This window comes from Dermacentor albipictus, unplaced genomic scaffold, assembly GCF_038994185.2.
Source record: "Dermacentor albipictus isolate Rhodes 1998 colony unplaced genomic scaffold, USDA_Dalb.pri_finalv2 scaffold_17, whole genome shotgun sequence".
In the NCBI taxonomy this organism is placed as follows: domain Eukaryota; kingdom Metazoa; phylum Arthropoda; class Arachnida; order Ixodida; family Ixodidae; genus Dermacentor; species Dermacentor albipictus.
The window spans coordinates 5,607,956-5,625,343 of record NW_027225571.1 but is presented as its reverse complement, the minus strand read 5'-3'; the positions used below and the strand labels follow the sequence as shown (position 1 = coordinate 5,625,343).

General features: G+C 48.6%; 1 protein-coding gene across 1 annotated transcript in view; it reads left to right on the top strand.

Moving 5' to 3' along the window:
* Positions 1-2,832, top strand: part of LOC139051971 (defense protein l(2)34Fc-like) — a 77,519-nt gene extending 74,687 nt beyond the window's left edge. Inside the window, exon 3 of the mRNA XM_070529024.1 lies at positions 1,385-2,832. Coding sequence (XP_070385125.1) covers positions 1,385-1,478 — 94 coding nt within the window. The 3' untranslated portion in view covers positions 1,479-2,832. The remainder of the gene's footprint in view (positions 1-1,384) is intronic.
* The last annotated feature ends 14,556 nt before the right edge of the window (positions 2,833-17,388 follow it).

The window sequence follows — 17,388 nt, the reverse complement described above, 5'->3', positions numbered from 1 at the left end:
TCGTCAGGGGGAGTTAGATTTCCGGAAAGCGTATTTACAATTGCTAGTAGGTACAGCGGGGCGTGACACTTGTGGAGACGGCGGACGTTTGCGCGCATGCGCAAGTAATAGCGGGTGCGAGAGAGGAAATGTGGCGACTGTCGCACCTTGAAAATATGACTCTGTCTAGGCACTACGAAGGAGTTTCTTAGCTCTTGTTGTATGCGTTTGTCCCTAGGCGTGCTGGCAGAAGTCGCGGGGGGCGGTAGTGCTGAACTTAGCGTCGCAAGTTGGCGGCTGGACGTAATTATATTTATTTAATCACGTTTTTACTAATGGAAACAACGTGCCATTATTTCGCATTATTGGCGGCGCCTCCAGGACACCAAAGCGGCAACGGGGACATGAAAGCTGGAACCCGGACTGGTCCGTGGGCTGGTGCTCGCCGAGGCTTGCGCGTGCGAGGCATGTATAAGATCGGCCAATTTTTTATGCGAACACCCCCTGGCACGCTTCGGCCTCCGCGGCCCCAACCCACGGGCCGCCCTGCTTCCAGCTTTGAACCCCCGCTACCCCTTGGGTGTCCTGGAGAACCTGCGCCGCCTGCTTTACTATAACCCCAGGTGCTCTTCTGATGCCTCCGTTTGCCGGTTACATGTGTCCTCCTGGAGCAGTGCTTGCAATAAACGCAGTCTATCGTCGCGGCGAAAAAAGCAACCCGCGACTTCTACAACGCCAGTCAGAACCTTGAACCTTCAGACAGGGCGATCGCCAAATGGCGCCTCCGTGCCCACTATCTCACCGCGCGGGCAGCCAGCGGTGGAGCGTTAACCAACTGGACCACACTGCGTAATGCCAGCATGTCTAGGGAACAAAGGCGTACAACACTCGCTAAGAAACGTCTTCCGTAGTGCCTACGCACTCGCATATTCAAGGACCGAAGGTCCCCACATTTTATATCTCGCACCCGCTCTTACTCGCGCCTGCGCAGAAACGTCGAGCGCCACGAGAGACGCCACGCCTCGCTGTACCTACTAGCAATTGTCAATACGCCGCAACGGCCCTTTCAAAGGGGACGCTCACAACATCCATCCATACATCCTGAGGCGAAGGGGCCGTGTCGATCGGAGGAGAGTTCTAGAATACGACGATAAATTATCTTCCTTCCTCGCAGCTGCAGGCTGTTGTGTTTTTCACCTGTCACTTTAACCACCCCACTCGCTATCATTCACAAGAACGATAGTGTCCACCCCTGCCTATGAATTTCAGCTCGGATATGGTATGCTGGCGTTGATTCTGTATGCAGCTGAACGATACTTCAGAAGGAAACTTTGTGTGTGCGCGTGAATTAGGCACTCAACAAAAAAGGCAAGCTATGTTGACATTGCCTTTTTTTCCCCCACAGGGCGACCGTCGTGGAGTCGTATGCTCGGTACTACACTGGCCTCGTGGCAGCGGTGCCTTCCGTCCCGGCGCTGCAGTACATCAAGAAGAAATAGGAAGCCAGCACGCGTAGAACAAGAACGGGAGGGGGCGCACCCAAGAGCCAGGGTTCACCTCCACGCGCTCGGGTTCACCTCCACAAGAGACGAACAGTTCTTATTTTTTTATACCCAGAGTTCTGGAAGCTGCCTACGTTCAGCTACAGCTGCAACCGACCCTGCGTTCGTTGATTAGGGTAGCGCGTTTGACTATTCGAGTTTTCATACCATATTTGCATAGCCTTTATTTTTTTTTTGCCTGCATAGAATTTGAAGTGACATCAAAGGGCATGGCGAGTTTAAAGGCGCGCCTATGATGGCCCATACGGTAGGCGACTTAAAATGAAACGTGCGCGACGTGGCCTCTCACTCACGTCGCACAGTGCTTATTTATAGTATCAAGACACATTACAAACTTTGGCTACTCCCAGCGTGTCGGCGCTTTTATCCTCTCACAGAATACGCGCGGTACTGCCCGCGTGCCTACTTGGCCTAAAGGGTTTAGGACCACCAAGATGGCTCTAACGAAGGCAGTCTTTGGAACTTTGGGCGTAGTTGCTTTGCAGAGTAGTCCTTGCTTGTAGAGGTGAATCGCCGACGTGTCCTTTGTGCGCTCTGCTGCTCTCGAAGAGCCAGCCTTGCGTGCGGGAGTGGCGCCAGAGATTCACAAACATGTACAGAAACGAGCGTCTCGACGAGCTGCAAAGTCGAAAAGCTTTTGCGCTGTGAGGAATCGTGGTTCTGTTTTATTGTTGTTAAAGTGAGTTTTATAAAAAAGAATAGCTTCGTTCGAACGTATTTGCTAAAGAAAGGAATGTTGTTAGCAAGATTTCGTCAACAATATATTCTTCTAGAAATCTTTATACTCGTTGAACGCCGCAGCGTTGAGTCGCACATGTAGAAGCTACAGCTTCAGTGTAGGTGGAAAATATGGCCTATGATAACTAGCGATAGATTTCTACACATTTAGTTGCGTTGAAAACGTTGCTTTGCTCGCGGGAGGCTACACATCATCCGTTTTTATGCCATTTTATCCACGATAAAACAGAGATTGTGTGTTGCGATCAAGTAAACTAGGATAACAGGGATGATGTTTGCTAATTCAGATTACCGTGTGTGCTTAACACTAGCAGTTCTGTTTTCTTTTGTACCATACTTCCAATATTTGTATTGTGTTTTTTTAAGTTTTTTTAAAGAATAGTTATGTTAAAGATTATCTTTACGAAGAAAGCAAACTCATTGTTTTTAACGTTTTATGCACTCCCCGGTCTATTGTATAATAATACTCTCGTTATACGACATCACTACGGACCCACAGATATACCATGGATGCATGCGTCATTTCTTGCAGTCGGTTTTCTTCAAGCGTACCTCTATACTTAACGTATTTATTAGTGCGCAAATTCGATTTGAGGCTTGCAATGATGCAGATTGTGTGGTCCAGCTTTGTGCGCAAAGAACACGCAGCTTGCAGTGGAGCTTAACAGGAACGCTATTAGCCATGCCTTTTTTAACAAGTTCGACAGAAATAAACCAAGACACTGTGCATCAGCCACACTGGATCTGCTGGAAATGGTTTCCAGTGGCGTTGTTCAATGTTGAGGAACATTGTTAATAAAAACGTCTAGAAAAAAATGTGGTCAGTCTCTGTGTGCTGCAGTCTGTCAACGCATTAAAATTTGACCCGTCTATCTCTGTGGGTAAAAACCATATGCGCAATAGCCCCCATATAAAGTTAATACCATATGAATATATGTGGTATTTAAGGACCGTATGTCGCCACAAATTATATAGGAATATTGGATGTGGGTGTTATCGTGCAAACCTTTTTTTTAAAGTAAGAATATGATTAAATTTGCTATCCAAACTATAATCTACAATAGCTCATCATTCTGAAACTGCTGTCAACTCTTCTGCCACTGAACAGGTTACCTCAAATTTTACATCTCTTATTCACCACTGCCTTCAAGGGTGAGAGCAAAGCAGTGGGTTCGTGCACTTTTGCAGTGTTTATAACGCAAAGTCAAAACACGGCGATTTTTATAGTTCGAACCGTCGTATTCTCACGCAAACTTCCTGTGTTATCATCCTGCGTGCGCCTCAAAACAACACATTGCACGACGTCGGAAGCACCCGCACCCATTTACTCGAGCCTACCGCGCCGGGAGCCGGCGGGGTAGGCGCATCGTGATCCCTTCCCCCGTCTCCGCCGCGACGCGCAGTTCCACGAGACCTGCAGGAAAGAGAAAACGTATCCGTCCCTACTAAATGGAGGAAGGAAGAAAGATATGAGGGGTAGCCACGTGACAACGTTCAAGCCTAGTCATAAATATATATATATAAAGGCTCATTAAAATCAGGCTATGGCTACGTGGCAGGCAAACAGTAATTTTTAGCGACCGAGCGCGCGGAGTGTGTGGCGAAGAGTAGAGCGAGTGGCGAGGGCAGATCATGACAGTTAAGGGCATCACTAATAGCTACCACTACCCGAACAATGCTTTGAAAAGTGCAGCAACCTTGTGGGGGGGCATATCTGCGGAATTCTGCTAGCCCGCTCTGTGGGCGGAACCTGACAGTAGCCCCGAACTAGATCCACGGTAGAAATGAATCGGGCACTGCTAACTTTCTCTATGCGCTCTTAGATTTTCGTATAGGATAAATCTGATCTTTAGTGATCGCGTTTGGCCTGCGGTAGCCTGTACAAGGACAGGGATCCTTGCCTAGTACCTCAACTAAGGTCAAAGGTGAGGCGTAATCGCTCTTGCAACGCACGATCACACAATGAGCCAACATTTTCTTCAGCTCCGAGTATATAATCCCAGGGTGGCGGAATGGCTCTCGATAAGCATTTGGACGTACCGGCTTCGAAGAAGAGTGCTCGATGTCGTGTGTAAGAACTGATCTCCTTCTTGGCCAATCTACAAATAGCTCCTGAAACTCTTGCAGGATTTCCTGCAACTAAGTCATTTGTTCATGCTCCTGGTGCGCATTAGAGACTAAATCCCTGACTAGTTGTTCCCTGGCTTCTCCGTTAGTGACTGACTCGAGCGCCGGAGGCTCTACCGGAATGTCTTCGGGAATGTTTATCCGTGAAACACATTCGTTTATGTTAATTCGGACGTTCCGCAGGCTGGGGTCCTTGTTTTGCTCGGACTTCAAGGCTGAACAGTCTACTTCTAACAGCCGCTGTAGGCCATCCAACGTAGGCTCTACAAACAAATCTGGCGACTGCTCTTCCAATAACTCAGCTGCTGCGACTACTGAGACCTCTGCCTGCGTGGATCCGAACTCTTGCGGTTCCAACGCAGAGGCCTTGTCGATCTCCGCTTCCTGAGGTTTCGAACTGGCATCCACCTCAGTTAGTGCCGTTTCCTAGACTACTTTTGCAGGTAACTAGTGAGCTTTCGATTTCGTTAGTCTCATCACGCTAGCCTCTCAGGAAATTAGCCCTTTCTCACGCGGAATCTGATCCGACCTACTTGAGAAAAGGTAAGGGTACTGCGAAGGATGCGTAGGCGATACGGCAGCTACCGTCTCAAATGTGCCGAAAGGACCTTTAAGAGATATCTTTGTGACCAGAAGACAAACATGCACTGTGAGTTTCTACAGCATGCTTATTCCAAGTGCATTCACGCGTAAACATCTCAGGTTCTACGTAAGAGCTGTGAGCCACGTCCATCATAGCCGCGAAGTTGCGCAGTACGCGACATGGTTTCCCGCTTACCGCGAGGTCGCGCATCTATGGTTCAAGCAGCTTCATGTTTTCATCATTGCAACCAACCGATAAAAACACTACCTTTGCTTGTTACATTGCGCAGCAATGTGCCCTGCTTTATGACAGTTGTAGCAAAGAAAGGGTTTCCTTCGCTTCCAATTTCTTTTGTTGCTCTGCCTTAACTTCAGCGGTCCCTCCAGATCAGGAAATATTACATTTTGAAGTGCCTGCAATCATGGGCTCGTGCTTTCTTTTTTCGGCCTGTGCTGCGGCCTAGCCAAGCCTGAAATTTCGATAGCCTTTTCGACTGTCGCTGACTTCGTGAACCGGATGCGTAAAAAATTACGGCTAGTTCAGCGGCTCTAGCTATTCTGATAACTTCTGGCCTATCGTGAACGCAGTATCTCACGTTCTCACGTAACAGGTTATGAAATTGTTCAAGTGCGAAGCACTGAGCAACCTTCGCGCGATTCCTTGAGCCATTCCTCCATGTTTAACACAAGCTTGTTGGAAACTCTTTAGAGGACTCATTTCTAGGCTTTTCTATTTCGTGGTACTTCCGCCAAAATGTTTCCGCTGACGGCCTATACTTCCTCAGCAAACTGGACTTCATCTTATCATAATCCTCAGCTTCCGCTCTGCTTAAGCGAGCGATTACGTCCGTTGCCTCGCCCGGTAGCAGTGTGAGCCGACGCTGTGGCCACGATTCGTGGGAAAACCCTTGTTTCTCGCACGTACGCTCGAAGGTCACCAAGAACCAACCAATGTTCTCTCCGAGCTCAAAAGACCACATTAGTTCGTTCACCTTTAACGGCAGGCGCTCTCCTGCACTGTGTCCTTGGCTCCTCTGCCCGCTGCTCGAGCGCGTTCCATTTCAAGATCTAGCCGCTTCAATTCAAGTGCATATTCCCTTTTCTCACATTCTTTTTGTTCTTTACGTTCCCGTTCTTCACGTTCCCGTTGTTAAGTTGCTGTGCATGACTTTTTGACAGTCTCACTCTCTCTAGCAATCTTCACGCATTGCATTCCGTAAGCTCAACATCCTCAGCGTCTAGAGCAAGAATAGCCTCAGTCAACTGTGGTTTTCCGAGTGTGTCAGTCACATCCAGGCGCAATGCCAGGCAAAACAACTCCGGTTTGCGCAATGACTTCAAATTCATGGCTGTTTTCAGTGCTGTTTTCTCTACTGTACACAACTATATTGCCGCAACCTAACTATGAGACAATAATATAATTACCCTTTCTGTTCGAACTCTTCAACAAAACCTAGAAAAACTCAGCAGAGAAAATGCCACACTCACCAGCTTGCAGCCAAGAATCCGGCGTAGACCATCGCAAACACTGCATTCAGTAGCGACTTGGGAGACGAGGCTCGTATATCCATATTTCTCCGTTGCTTACAAGTTGTAAAGGCTGCCACCAGTTGTTACAAGCTGGTACCAGTTGCAACCTGCAAGGTTATCTGACTGAGCTAACTGTATGCTCTGTTGTCGTAGTCAGAAGTTCGAATCCTCGAGTTTCTTTTCTTTTTAATTCCTAATGTGGTAACCTGGAATTCACCATCTCCAGTACTGAAACATCTCTAGGCTTGAAGTGGCGACTGACATCGGCTAAAATGATGAGAATTAATGGGGCTATACTAATAAAATTAGGAAGGAAGTTAGGAAGTTTCAACAAAGTCACTCCGTCAACAGAACATGAATTGGCCTCCCTGATGCAGTATTCGGCCACTACCTCCCTCATGACTAATACAATTAACCCATGGCCATCAGTCCCCAGCACCTGCGGGGCACCTGACCAAGGCGGCGGTCAGACCTGTAACGCAGCAGAGGGTGCTAAGAATCTCCGGACCCGGACAGGCCACCAATGGAAATTGACACTTGAAACCTCTAACACCCGAGCTCTTTCGAATGAGGCTAACATAGCAGGGCTCTTTCAGGAAGTGTCAGGCATTGCTTGGGATACCATTGGCCATAGGGAGGTTAGAACTGGTGAGGCTTATACAGTGCTGACAGTGCTGACTAACGGCCACGTCCTCTGCTATAGAGGACACCAAGATAGGAAGTTCTAAGTGGCAGGATTCCTAATACATAAGAACATAGCGGGCAACATTTACAAATCTACAGCATTAATGAGAGGTTAGCAGTAGTCGTAATAAAACTTATTAGGAGGTATAGATTAAAGGTGGTACAAACCTACGCTCCAACATACAGTCATGATGATGACGATGAAGTCGATCAGTATTAGGAAGACGTGGAATTAGCCATGAGAAAAGCGCAAACCCAGTGTATTGTAGTAATGAGCGACTTCAATTCAACAGTGGAGAAAAATCGGCTGGCGAACAAACAAATGGCCACTACGGCGTGGATTCTAGGAACACTCGAGGAGAGATGTTGGTAGAATTGGTGGAAAGGAATAAGCTGCGAGTAATTAACACCTTCTTCAGGAAGCGTTGGAACAAAAAGTGGACCTGGAGAAGCCCTAATGGTCAAATAAGGAATGAAATCGATTTCATACTTTCTGCCGATCCAAGCGTAGTGCAGGGTGTATAAGTGTTAGGTAGGGTAAAGTGCAGTGGTCATAGGTTAGGGATTTCTAGGATTCACTTGAATTTGAAGAGCGGAAGAGTAAAATATTACAAGAATAAACAGGCCAACCTAGACGCTGTAAGGATAAAAGAGCACCAATTCAGGCTCGTACTTGCAAATCAATCTACAGCCTTTGAACAGCGAAATGTAGATGACATACAGGTACAGAAGGAAACCATAACAAGACTGGCTTCCGAAGCAGCACTTCAAGTGGGAGGCAATGCACCAAGGCAACCAATAGGGAAGCTTTCCCAAGCAACGAAGGACCTAATAAATAAACGACAAAGAATGAAACAGTCCAACTCGTGAGATCAGATAGAACTTGCGGAATTGTCAAAGCTGATCAACAAGGAGAAAATAAAGGATATTTATAACGCAAGAGAGACTGAGGAAGCAGTAATAAATGGACGCTGCATGAAATCAGTGCGAAGAAAATTTGGCGTAGGAGAACCCAAAATGTATACACTGAACCATAAGCAGGGCAATATTATAAGCAATTTAGAATATGTAGTAAAAACACTAGAAGAATTCTATACTGACCTGTGCAATACCCAGAGCAGCCGGAACACCTCCTTTGAAAGTAGTAATGAACAGGTTTCAGAGACTCTTGCTAAAACTTGCGATGAACTTGCGGTGAGCCTTAGGAGACATGAGACGTGGAAAGGCGGCAGGTGAAGATGAAATAACAGTCGATTAATAAGAGATGGAGGATACAACATGCTTAAAGAGCGTGCAGCCCTTTACACAAGAAGCTTACGGCCCGTTAAAAGGAAAAGGGAGACGTTAAAAAATTGAAAAATTATAGGCCAGTTAGCTTACTTCCAGTATTGTATAATATATTCACGAAGACAACTTCCAATAGAATAAAGGCAACACTTGACTTCAGTCAACTAAGGGTACCGACTGGCTTCAGGAAGGGATCATTTTTTAATTATTTAGCAAATCCTGCTGGCCTGTATTACAGGCCTTAGGCAGGAGTGGGGTACCGAAATCATAAAAACAGAAAAAAACGTACATTGCCACAGAAGTGACTAACAATGAGACTCGACCAGAGTCCAAAACACAGTGCGAAATCATGCACAAAAGCAAAACACTTGGTTCATATAATATTACATGTGTGCTCTATGCATCAATAAGGGCTTGTAGAAACAAGTTAAATGTTTCGGAACTGACCACATTTCAAGGGAGACCATTCCATTGGGGAAAAATGAGTATTTAGAAACATTTGTTTTACACAAACATGCGCTGACTTATTTAGAATGATAGGAACGCGTAGGGCGGTGAGTAATTGGTTGAAATGAAATGCCTTCCTCTATTTTATTTTATTTTAATATTTTAAGTAAAAAATTATGCAGATCCCACGCACTGTGAGAACCGATGTAAGCGAAACTCTCTGTGCTGGATACTTTGATTGACGATAATTAGTGGTGACGTTGTCGGCTAAAGCTTCATTTCTTCAACGCTTAGGCTAACACGAGAGTGGTGAGTTGATGTTAAACGTTACCTTGCGTGCACCACTGCTGTTTGTGTAGTACACAGAACACACAGGGAAAGGTGCTTGCTTGAGGCGTTGTTGTACGCCATATTTTATATCATCTCAGTGGGTTGGGCCTTGTCATTGCCTCACATGGCACACCGCATTGTGGCAGAAGTATTAAACTTGAATTGGATTATAGGGCTGTACGTGCCACAACCACACTCGGATTATGAGGCACGCCGTAGTGGTGGACTCCGGATTAATTTGGACACCGTGATGTTTTTTAACGTGTTCCAAAATCTAACTGCACATGCCTTTTCTATTTTTGATCCCAATCAATTTGATCCCTATCGCGGCGGCTGTCGTGACTGGGATCAAATCCACGAACTCTAGCTATTCCATAGCCGCAAGGCTAACGCGGCGGGCGCAGAATGGTTGATTTGACGGTTGACCGCTTCCGTATAGTGTCTCCCGGAACCCGCGGTGCGCTTTGATTAATGCAGCTCTGCTTCTGCACGCCCGGCGTAAGTTGCCCACTTGAAGTACTGTAGACCTCTTCAATGAAGCACACTAAACAAACTCGTTTATTGTGGGTTATTTGATCCGCACCGATGGCACCGGCTGTTGGAATCTCAGCGCTGCCACCAGCTGTCGGAACCTCAGTGCTGACACCCGTTGTTGCAACCGGACCGTTGGCGCCCGTTGTTGCAAATGGGTCGCAAGCCCCAAGGGTAGCGTTGGCCTGGCGGCCTGGGGCACACTGGAAGCATCCGAAGGTCCCAGCAAAGCATGAGGCGACTGCTAACAGAACAACTTGTTTATTCTAGCATCGCAAAGAGCGGGCGGTCAGGTTGACCGAAGTAGAGAGACGGAAGAGCACGTTACTCAACAGAAGAAATCGGAGCCTCTCTCCTGGCGTCCGGGGGCAGCTGCTCTTATACTCTTGGCGTCGCGGGCAAGAAGGAAGGTCACGAGATGACACCACGTGACAGCGGCGACGGACGGATTGAGAGACACGTTGGGACAAGGAGGTGACGCATCAGCCGGGCCGGCGCTGGTCAGACCTCCTCGCTTCACACTGGGGGAGCTCCTCTCCCCGGCTGCCGCGCTTTGACAAGCGTGGGCACACACACACACACGCACACACAAAGACACGTGGCACTGAACATGCCGGGACGCGCTCGGCGGGGATGCGTCGCGGCCGCTCCGAACGGGCCAAAATGTCCGCCGCTTTGAACGAAGCTCCGGCGTACGTTGCATCCGCGCAGGCTACACCGCGCGTCATAGGCGAAACGTAACAGGGTGAACTTGTGCCCGGAAACTCAATGATAAGCATTCACACAATTTAAAAGAAGAGTTAACAGGAGCCTATACCACAGTCAACCGCGTCTCCACGCCGAACAGACTTTTCACGCGCCCCGAAAGCCAGGAGCCACGCCGTGGCTTCTCATTGGACAGGAGACTCGGGCGCTGCCGTATGCGAGTGCATGGGAGACACGCGCTGTATCGCCATGCGCGAGGCGTTGCTGGCGCTGTTAAGTTTTGCCTACGACGCGCGATATGGCCGGCGCGGATGCAACGGACGTCGGTGCTTCGTTCAAAGCGGCAGACATTTTGGCCCGTTCGGAGCGGCCGCGACGCATCCCCGCCGAGCGCGTCCCGGCATGTTCAGTGCCACGTGTCTTTGTGTGTGCGTGTGTGTGTGTGTGCCCACGCTTGTCAAAGCGCGGCAGCCGGGGAGAGGAGCTCCCCAAGTGTGAAGCGAGGAGGTGTGACCGGCGCAGGCCCGTCTGATGCGTCACTACACTCGTCTCCACATGTCTCTCAGTCCGTCCGTGCCTGGCTGTCACGTGGTGTCATCCCGTGACCTTCCTTCTTGCCCGCGACGCCAAGAGTATAAAAGCAGCTGCTCCCGGACGCCAAGAGAGAGGCTCCGAATTCTTCAGTCGAGAAGCGAGCTCTCCCGTCTCTCCACTTCGGTCGACCTGACCGGCCGCTCTTTTGCGATGCTAGAATAAACAAGTTGTTCTGTTAGCAGTCGACTCATGCTTTGCCGGGACCTTCGGATGCTTCCAGTGTGCCCCAGGCCGCCAGGCCAACGCTACCCTTGGGGCTTGCGACCCATTTGCAACAACGGGCGCCAGCGGTCCGATTGCAATAACGGGTATCAGCACTGAGGTTCCAACAGCCGGTGCCATCGGTGGGATTCCAACAGCGCTCTTCTAAAGGCGACGCGATGAGTAATGCGTAGGGGCTCTAGCGATGAGGCGCTCGGAAGGCTACCTCACGAAAGTGCTCGTAACTGGCACGTGGATAGCTGTCTACGGCAATGCATGCGTGGTGTTTATTTTTCAGAAATAGCAGCAACGTGCTGTACCATACCTTGAACTTAAGCTTATCCTGTTTCCCCGCAACCGCTCTGGTATAGTATAGTGCGGTTTCGTTGCCTTCTCACGTCACCTCCCCACCTCTCTTGTATGGGAACTGCCTCTTCTCCCTTTCCTTCTTCTCGCCTTCTCCTCTCTACCGTTCTATCTGCGTCCCCTCTGGCCTCGCAGGTTAGTAGAAAGGGAAGCGTTGGAGTTTCTGCAATGATTCTGAGGGGATTGAGAGATAACCACAGCTGTCAAGTAGCTAATGTGGCTACAGCCAGGGGGCTCCAGAGGGCATTGTGCACATTCGACGCGGTGGGGTGAAAACGAGTTTCTCCAGTCGCCTTTCCGCTCTTAAAGCGCGTTCACATTCGACGCGGTGGGGTGAAAACGAGTTTCTCCAGTCGCCTTTCCGCTCTTAAAGCGTGTTCACACCGAAGGCGGAGTGGCCAAAGCGGGCAAGTGGAAAGCGGGCAAGGGAAGTAAAAGTGGGCGGAAAACGAGGCGCAAGCCCGATCGCACGCGGACCGAGTTTTTTCCGCCCGCCGGAGCTCTCCGCTTTCCCGCGGCCAATCAAAACGCCAGACAACGGTGGTGCGGTGACAACGCTAGCGCACGTGTGTCGAGAACGGACGACCGGTGCCAAGCGATGGCAACACGTGCGCCACGAAAACGCTAGATGCTCCGCCTCCTCTGCGGCGCGGGCCGCCAGGCAAGTCGTCCGGTCTGAACAGGTGCGCGCGCTCACCGCCTCGCCACGTTGAAAATCCGCTTGGGCACTTAGACGCGCCGCTTTCGGTGTGAATGTGCCTTTACTCGCACTTGTCATCTATACACACGCTCTGAACGACTCCCCGACGTGGTGTGCGCGACAGCAGCAGCCACAGCAGCCCACAACAACAGCAGTGGGAATGTCGAAGGAAGAGGCAAAGAAAGTTTTGCTTTAATAAATTTAGTCCTTCGGGATGACGTCGCATGCCCAGATCTTCGAGTCCTGCGGTGTGCAGTAAGGCTATTGGGGATATATTCCAGCTGTGACGATAGAGAGTTTTAGAATAGGGGCCCCAATAGTTTCAGGCCCCAAAGAGCTTCCACGGTGTTAGCGTTGGGGCACGCAGAAGTAAATAGTTTTAGTTTAGGGGACGCAAGGCGTAGGGGCTCCTAGCACTTGGGTGCGTTCGCGTTTGCCTACGCAAGCAGAAACACGTTATAGGTTAGTGGCCCCAAATGCAAGCCGCAGTGAGGTCGCATGCGCACGCAGTGCCATCGTCTCATTGTTGCTGCGTTATCATTTTTTAAAATATGAAATCAAACATATGGAGTAAAGCCATAGAGAAAGAAATTTCAACAAGAGCGGACGCTCCCTCAGAGCCCAGCAGCCGAATTGACTGTAGCACACCAAGCCGATGGTAGTAACACCTTCCGGTTTCGGTTTTGGCCGCGCGCGTTTTGAACACCAGTTGGTACACGCCACGCCGGCTCCGCTGCTCGGCGCTGCATTTTTTTTTTCGGTTCTGCTGAACGCCGCGTGGTCTTGGCGTGGAATCGTTTCATTATTTAGTAGAAATGATTGCGAACGATCTTTACAAGACCGCGCGGAATCTGTCAGGTGCAATTTCATAAAGAAAACGAAAGACTTCTGAAATGATGAAATGTTTATGTTGCTCTATATAAATGCTCGTTACGGGCTTCTGCATTCATCCAAAGTTGTGGCACCCAGTAAGCAGCAGTCGCTGCCGTACGAAGCTCCACCGGATGCCATCAGCTGAAAGAAAGTAAATTACAAGCATGTATCATTTTGGTATATTGACCTAACAGGAGTAATGCGCGTAGAGGCGAAACGTGCATCAGTGGTCAATGAGCGGCATTACAGATAAATTCACTTTTACGTAATTTCGCACCGATGAGTACTCCTCCCAAACAATGCCATAAAATGTGAAAAAAAACATGCATTTTTCAAGCATCCCTCCCTTCCCGGGCATTATTTCCTGCATTTTAAGAGCACAAATACACGGGTGACAGCGCGTTTCCAAAACGACTTGGCCTCAGCCGACGCGATGGTACGCCAAGTACACAGAGGCGGCTGCAACACAGGCTCAGCCAGACCATGTTACACGCTCACAGAATGCCTTCTAGTCGCACTCAAGCAAGATTCGTGGGTGCAAAGCCTGTTTTCAGTCACTGAGAATACGTAAATGTCAAGTTCTTGAGCTCCTCCGTGTTATCTTTTACGCGTCCAGCCGGCGCAAGCAACACCCCCGCATTATCACTCTCGGCAATCGCTCGTCGCGTTTCCGACAAGCGTCAGTACCAAAATAAGGTATATGTTGTTGCAGGGCTATAAAATGCGTCACAAACTTGTCCCACTAAATTCAGTACACGCAAAACTAACTTACTATGGCCGGCTTGCTTTTTTGCTAACAGCTTCGCAACCCCAGGCGCGGCGTGCATGCTTCAAAATATCCCAAAAATTACCGAATGAATTACAATACTTTTTCGGGTAAGAGAATGCGTCACGAGCTTCTACCATCTTCTACCCCTAAGATTCAGTACACGCGAAACTAACTGCGGCACAAAGCCGAGCTGCTTTTCGCTAACTGTGGCTCTACGGCGAGCGCCGCCACTGTGCGTGAAAAGTACCCCAAGAAGTAGCGAAATTAGTTACAATAATGTCTGGGGTCAGAGAAAGCGCCAAAACTTGTCCCGGTAAGATTCAGTACACGCGAAACTGCGTCACACGGCCAAGGTGCTTTTCGTCCCAAAGCCAGGTGCGGCGAGCGTACCCAAAAACTACCGAAATAAGTTTTAATTATGCTGAGGCTCATAAAAAGCGTTGCAAACATCTCCCAGTATGAATAATTAACTAAAAAAAACTAGGCTTGGACGGCGGCGCTGTTTTTTGATAACTGCGTCACTATATAGGTTCAGTTTTGTGCAGTAAGCCTAAACGTGCTTGAAGTGCGTCGCAGACTGTCAAACAAAATTCCTCACCTTGCTGTAGTCCAGTAGTGCAGCTGTGCCATATCGAAATGCAGACGGAACACAAAAGAACGCCGGGAGCCCAAAAAACGAGCTACATTTAAAAGAGACGGATCGCCAAGCACGCGAGCTTCACATTCGCAGCATAGAATAAAGAACCAGCTTAGAGAAGGGAAACTGTACCTTCCGCGGACAGGCCGCCATTGGAATCTGAACCTGGCAACGTTTAACGTTAGAACGTTATCTAGTGAGGCGAGTCTAGCAGTGTTATTGGAGGAATTAGAGGGTAGTAAATGGGATATAATAGGGCTCAGTGAGGTTAGGAGGACAAAAGAAGCATATACATTGCTAAAAAGCGGGCATGTACTGTGCTACCGGGGCTTAGCGGAGAGACGAGAACTAGGAGTCGGATTCCTCATTAATAAGGAAATAGCTGGTAACATACAGGAATTCTATAGCATTAACGAGAGGGTGGCAGGTCTTGTTGTGAAATTTAATAAGAGGTACAAATTGAAGGTGGTACAAGTCTATGCCCCTACATGCAGTCATGATGACCAAGAAGTCGAAAGCTTTTATGAAGACGTGGAATCGGCGATGGGTAAAGTCAAAACAAAATACACTATAATGATGGGCGACTTCAATGCCAGGGTAGGCAAGAAGCAGGCTGGAGACAAGTCAGTGGGGGAATATGGCATAGGCTCTAGGAATAGCAGAGGAGAGTTATTAGTAGAGTTTGCAGAACAGAATAATATGCGGATAATGAATACCTTTTTCCGCAAGTGGGTTAGTCGAAAGTGGACGAGGGGGAGCCCGAATGGTGAGACTAGAAATGAAATAGACTTCATACTCTGCGCGAACCCTGTCATCATATAGCATGTAGACGTGCTCGGCAAGGTACGCTGCAGTGACCATAGGATGGTAAGAACACGAATTAGCCTAGACTTGAGGAGGCAACGGAATAAACTTGTACGCAAGAAGCTAATCAATGAGTTAGCGGTAAGAGGGAAACTAGAGGAATTCCGGATCAAGCTACAGAACAGGTATTCGGCTTTAACTCAGGAAGAGGACCTTAGTGTTGAAGCAATGAACGACAATCTCAGGAGTGGCGCAATAGAAGTCGGTGGTGACGCCGTTAGACAGGTAACCAGTAAGCTATCGCAGGAGACGAAAGATCTGATCAAGAAACGCCAATGTATGAAAGCCTCTAACCCTACAGCTAGAATAGAACTGGCAGAACTTTCTAAGTTAATCAAGAAGCGTGAGACAGCGGACATCAGGAACTATAATATGGATAGAATTGAACAGGCTCTCAGGACAGTTCGGCGACAGTGCACAGGGAACACGGACTTAATTTTTTCCTGTTACTCTGCAGTCCCTGCCACGGATCGACTGCTGTGAAGGGCCGATTCGTCCAGCAAAGACGGCTGCTATCTGATCATCTTCGGACATCGTTCGGGTGGCTACCTGGCGCATGCGTGCTCCATAGAGAAGTTGGCTACGACGGCGGCGCCACACCAGCGTACTTAAGGAGGACGACAGCCAACTGCGACTACAGTTCGGCGACAGTGCACAGGGAACACGGACTTAATTTTTTCCTGTTACTCTGCAGTCCCTGCCACGGATCGACTGCTGTGAAGGGCCGATTCGTCCAGCAAAGACGGCTGCTATCTGATCATCTTCGGACATCGTTCGGGTGGCTACCTGGCGCATGCGTGCTCCATAGAGAAGTTGGCTACGACGGCGGCGCCACACCAGCGTACTTAAGGAGGACGACAGCCAACTGCGACTACAGTTCGGCGACAGTGCACAGGGAACACGGACTTAATTTTTTCCTGTTACTCTGCAGGTGAGGCTACTTGCTATCCTCAAACAAATCCTTACTATCCTTGCACTGTTGCCGAACACAACGTGCGCCACGAGTGTCGTATTGTTTCTCGTTGATCGAGAGCCTACTGTGTGCTGTGCTTGTATCCTTACCCCACTTCTCTTAGCTGCCCGCTTTCGACCTAGTTATGACTAAGGACGCCAAAGATTTTTTTAAGGTCCTTGATGACTTGAAGCGCGAACTTCGGGCTGACCTAAGGGCTTTGAAAGAAAGTGTGAAATTCTGCAGTGACACATGTGATGGTGTAAATGATATCAAGCAAGAGTTAAAGGAATTGCGAAAAGAATTTCAAGGGTTAGTGAAAAGAAATGAAGAACTTGTAGCCGAGAACCGCAAATCGAGCAACAGAGTCGAAGAGCTGGAACAGCATCAGAGATCTAACAATCTGGAAATCAAGGATGTGCCAACAGAAGGAGATGCTACAGAGGTCGTTAAGAAAATTGGCGTCTTTTTGGGTGAGCCAATCGTTGACACAGATATTGACATTTGTCATCGCGTCGCTGTACACAACTCGGAGGAGAAAAACATAGTAGTTCGTTTTGTACAGCGTACCAAGCGAAATGTAATCCTGCAAAAAAGCAAAAAACAAAGGATAACTACGAAAGACCTTGACTACGGAAGAGAAGCTTCTCCGGTATATGTGAATGAACATTTGACTGTCTTAAACAAAAGGCTTCTGGGGGCTGCGATCGCCAAGAAAAAGTCTGCAGGATGGAAGTTCGTGTGGTGCTCTGGAGGGAAAATTCTTGCTCGAAAAGACGATGGCTCGGTTGCTATCAGAATTGCTAAACAGTCTGATCTGGAGAACATAAACTAAGGATAATGGTGCACCCACCTGTTCGACACACTTCAGAAAAATGATGGCAGGACAAAATGATTGCCAGTACTACGATTGCCAAACTTTTAATCAAA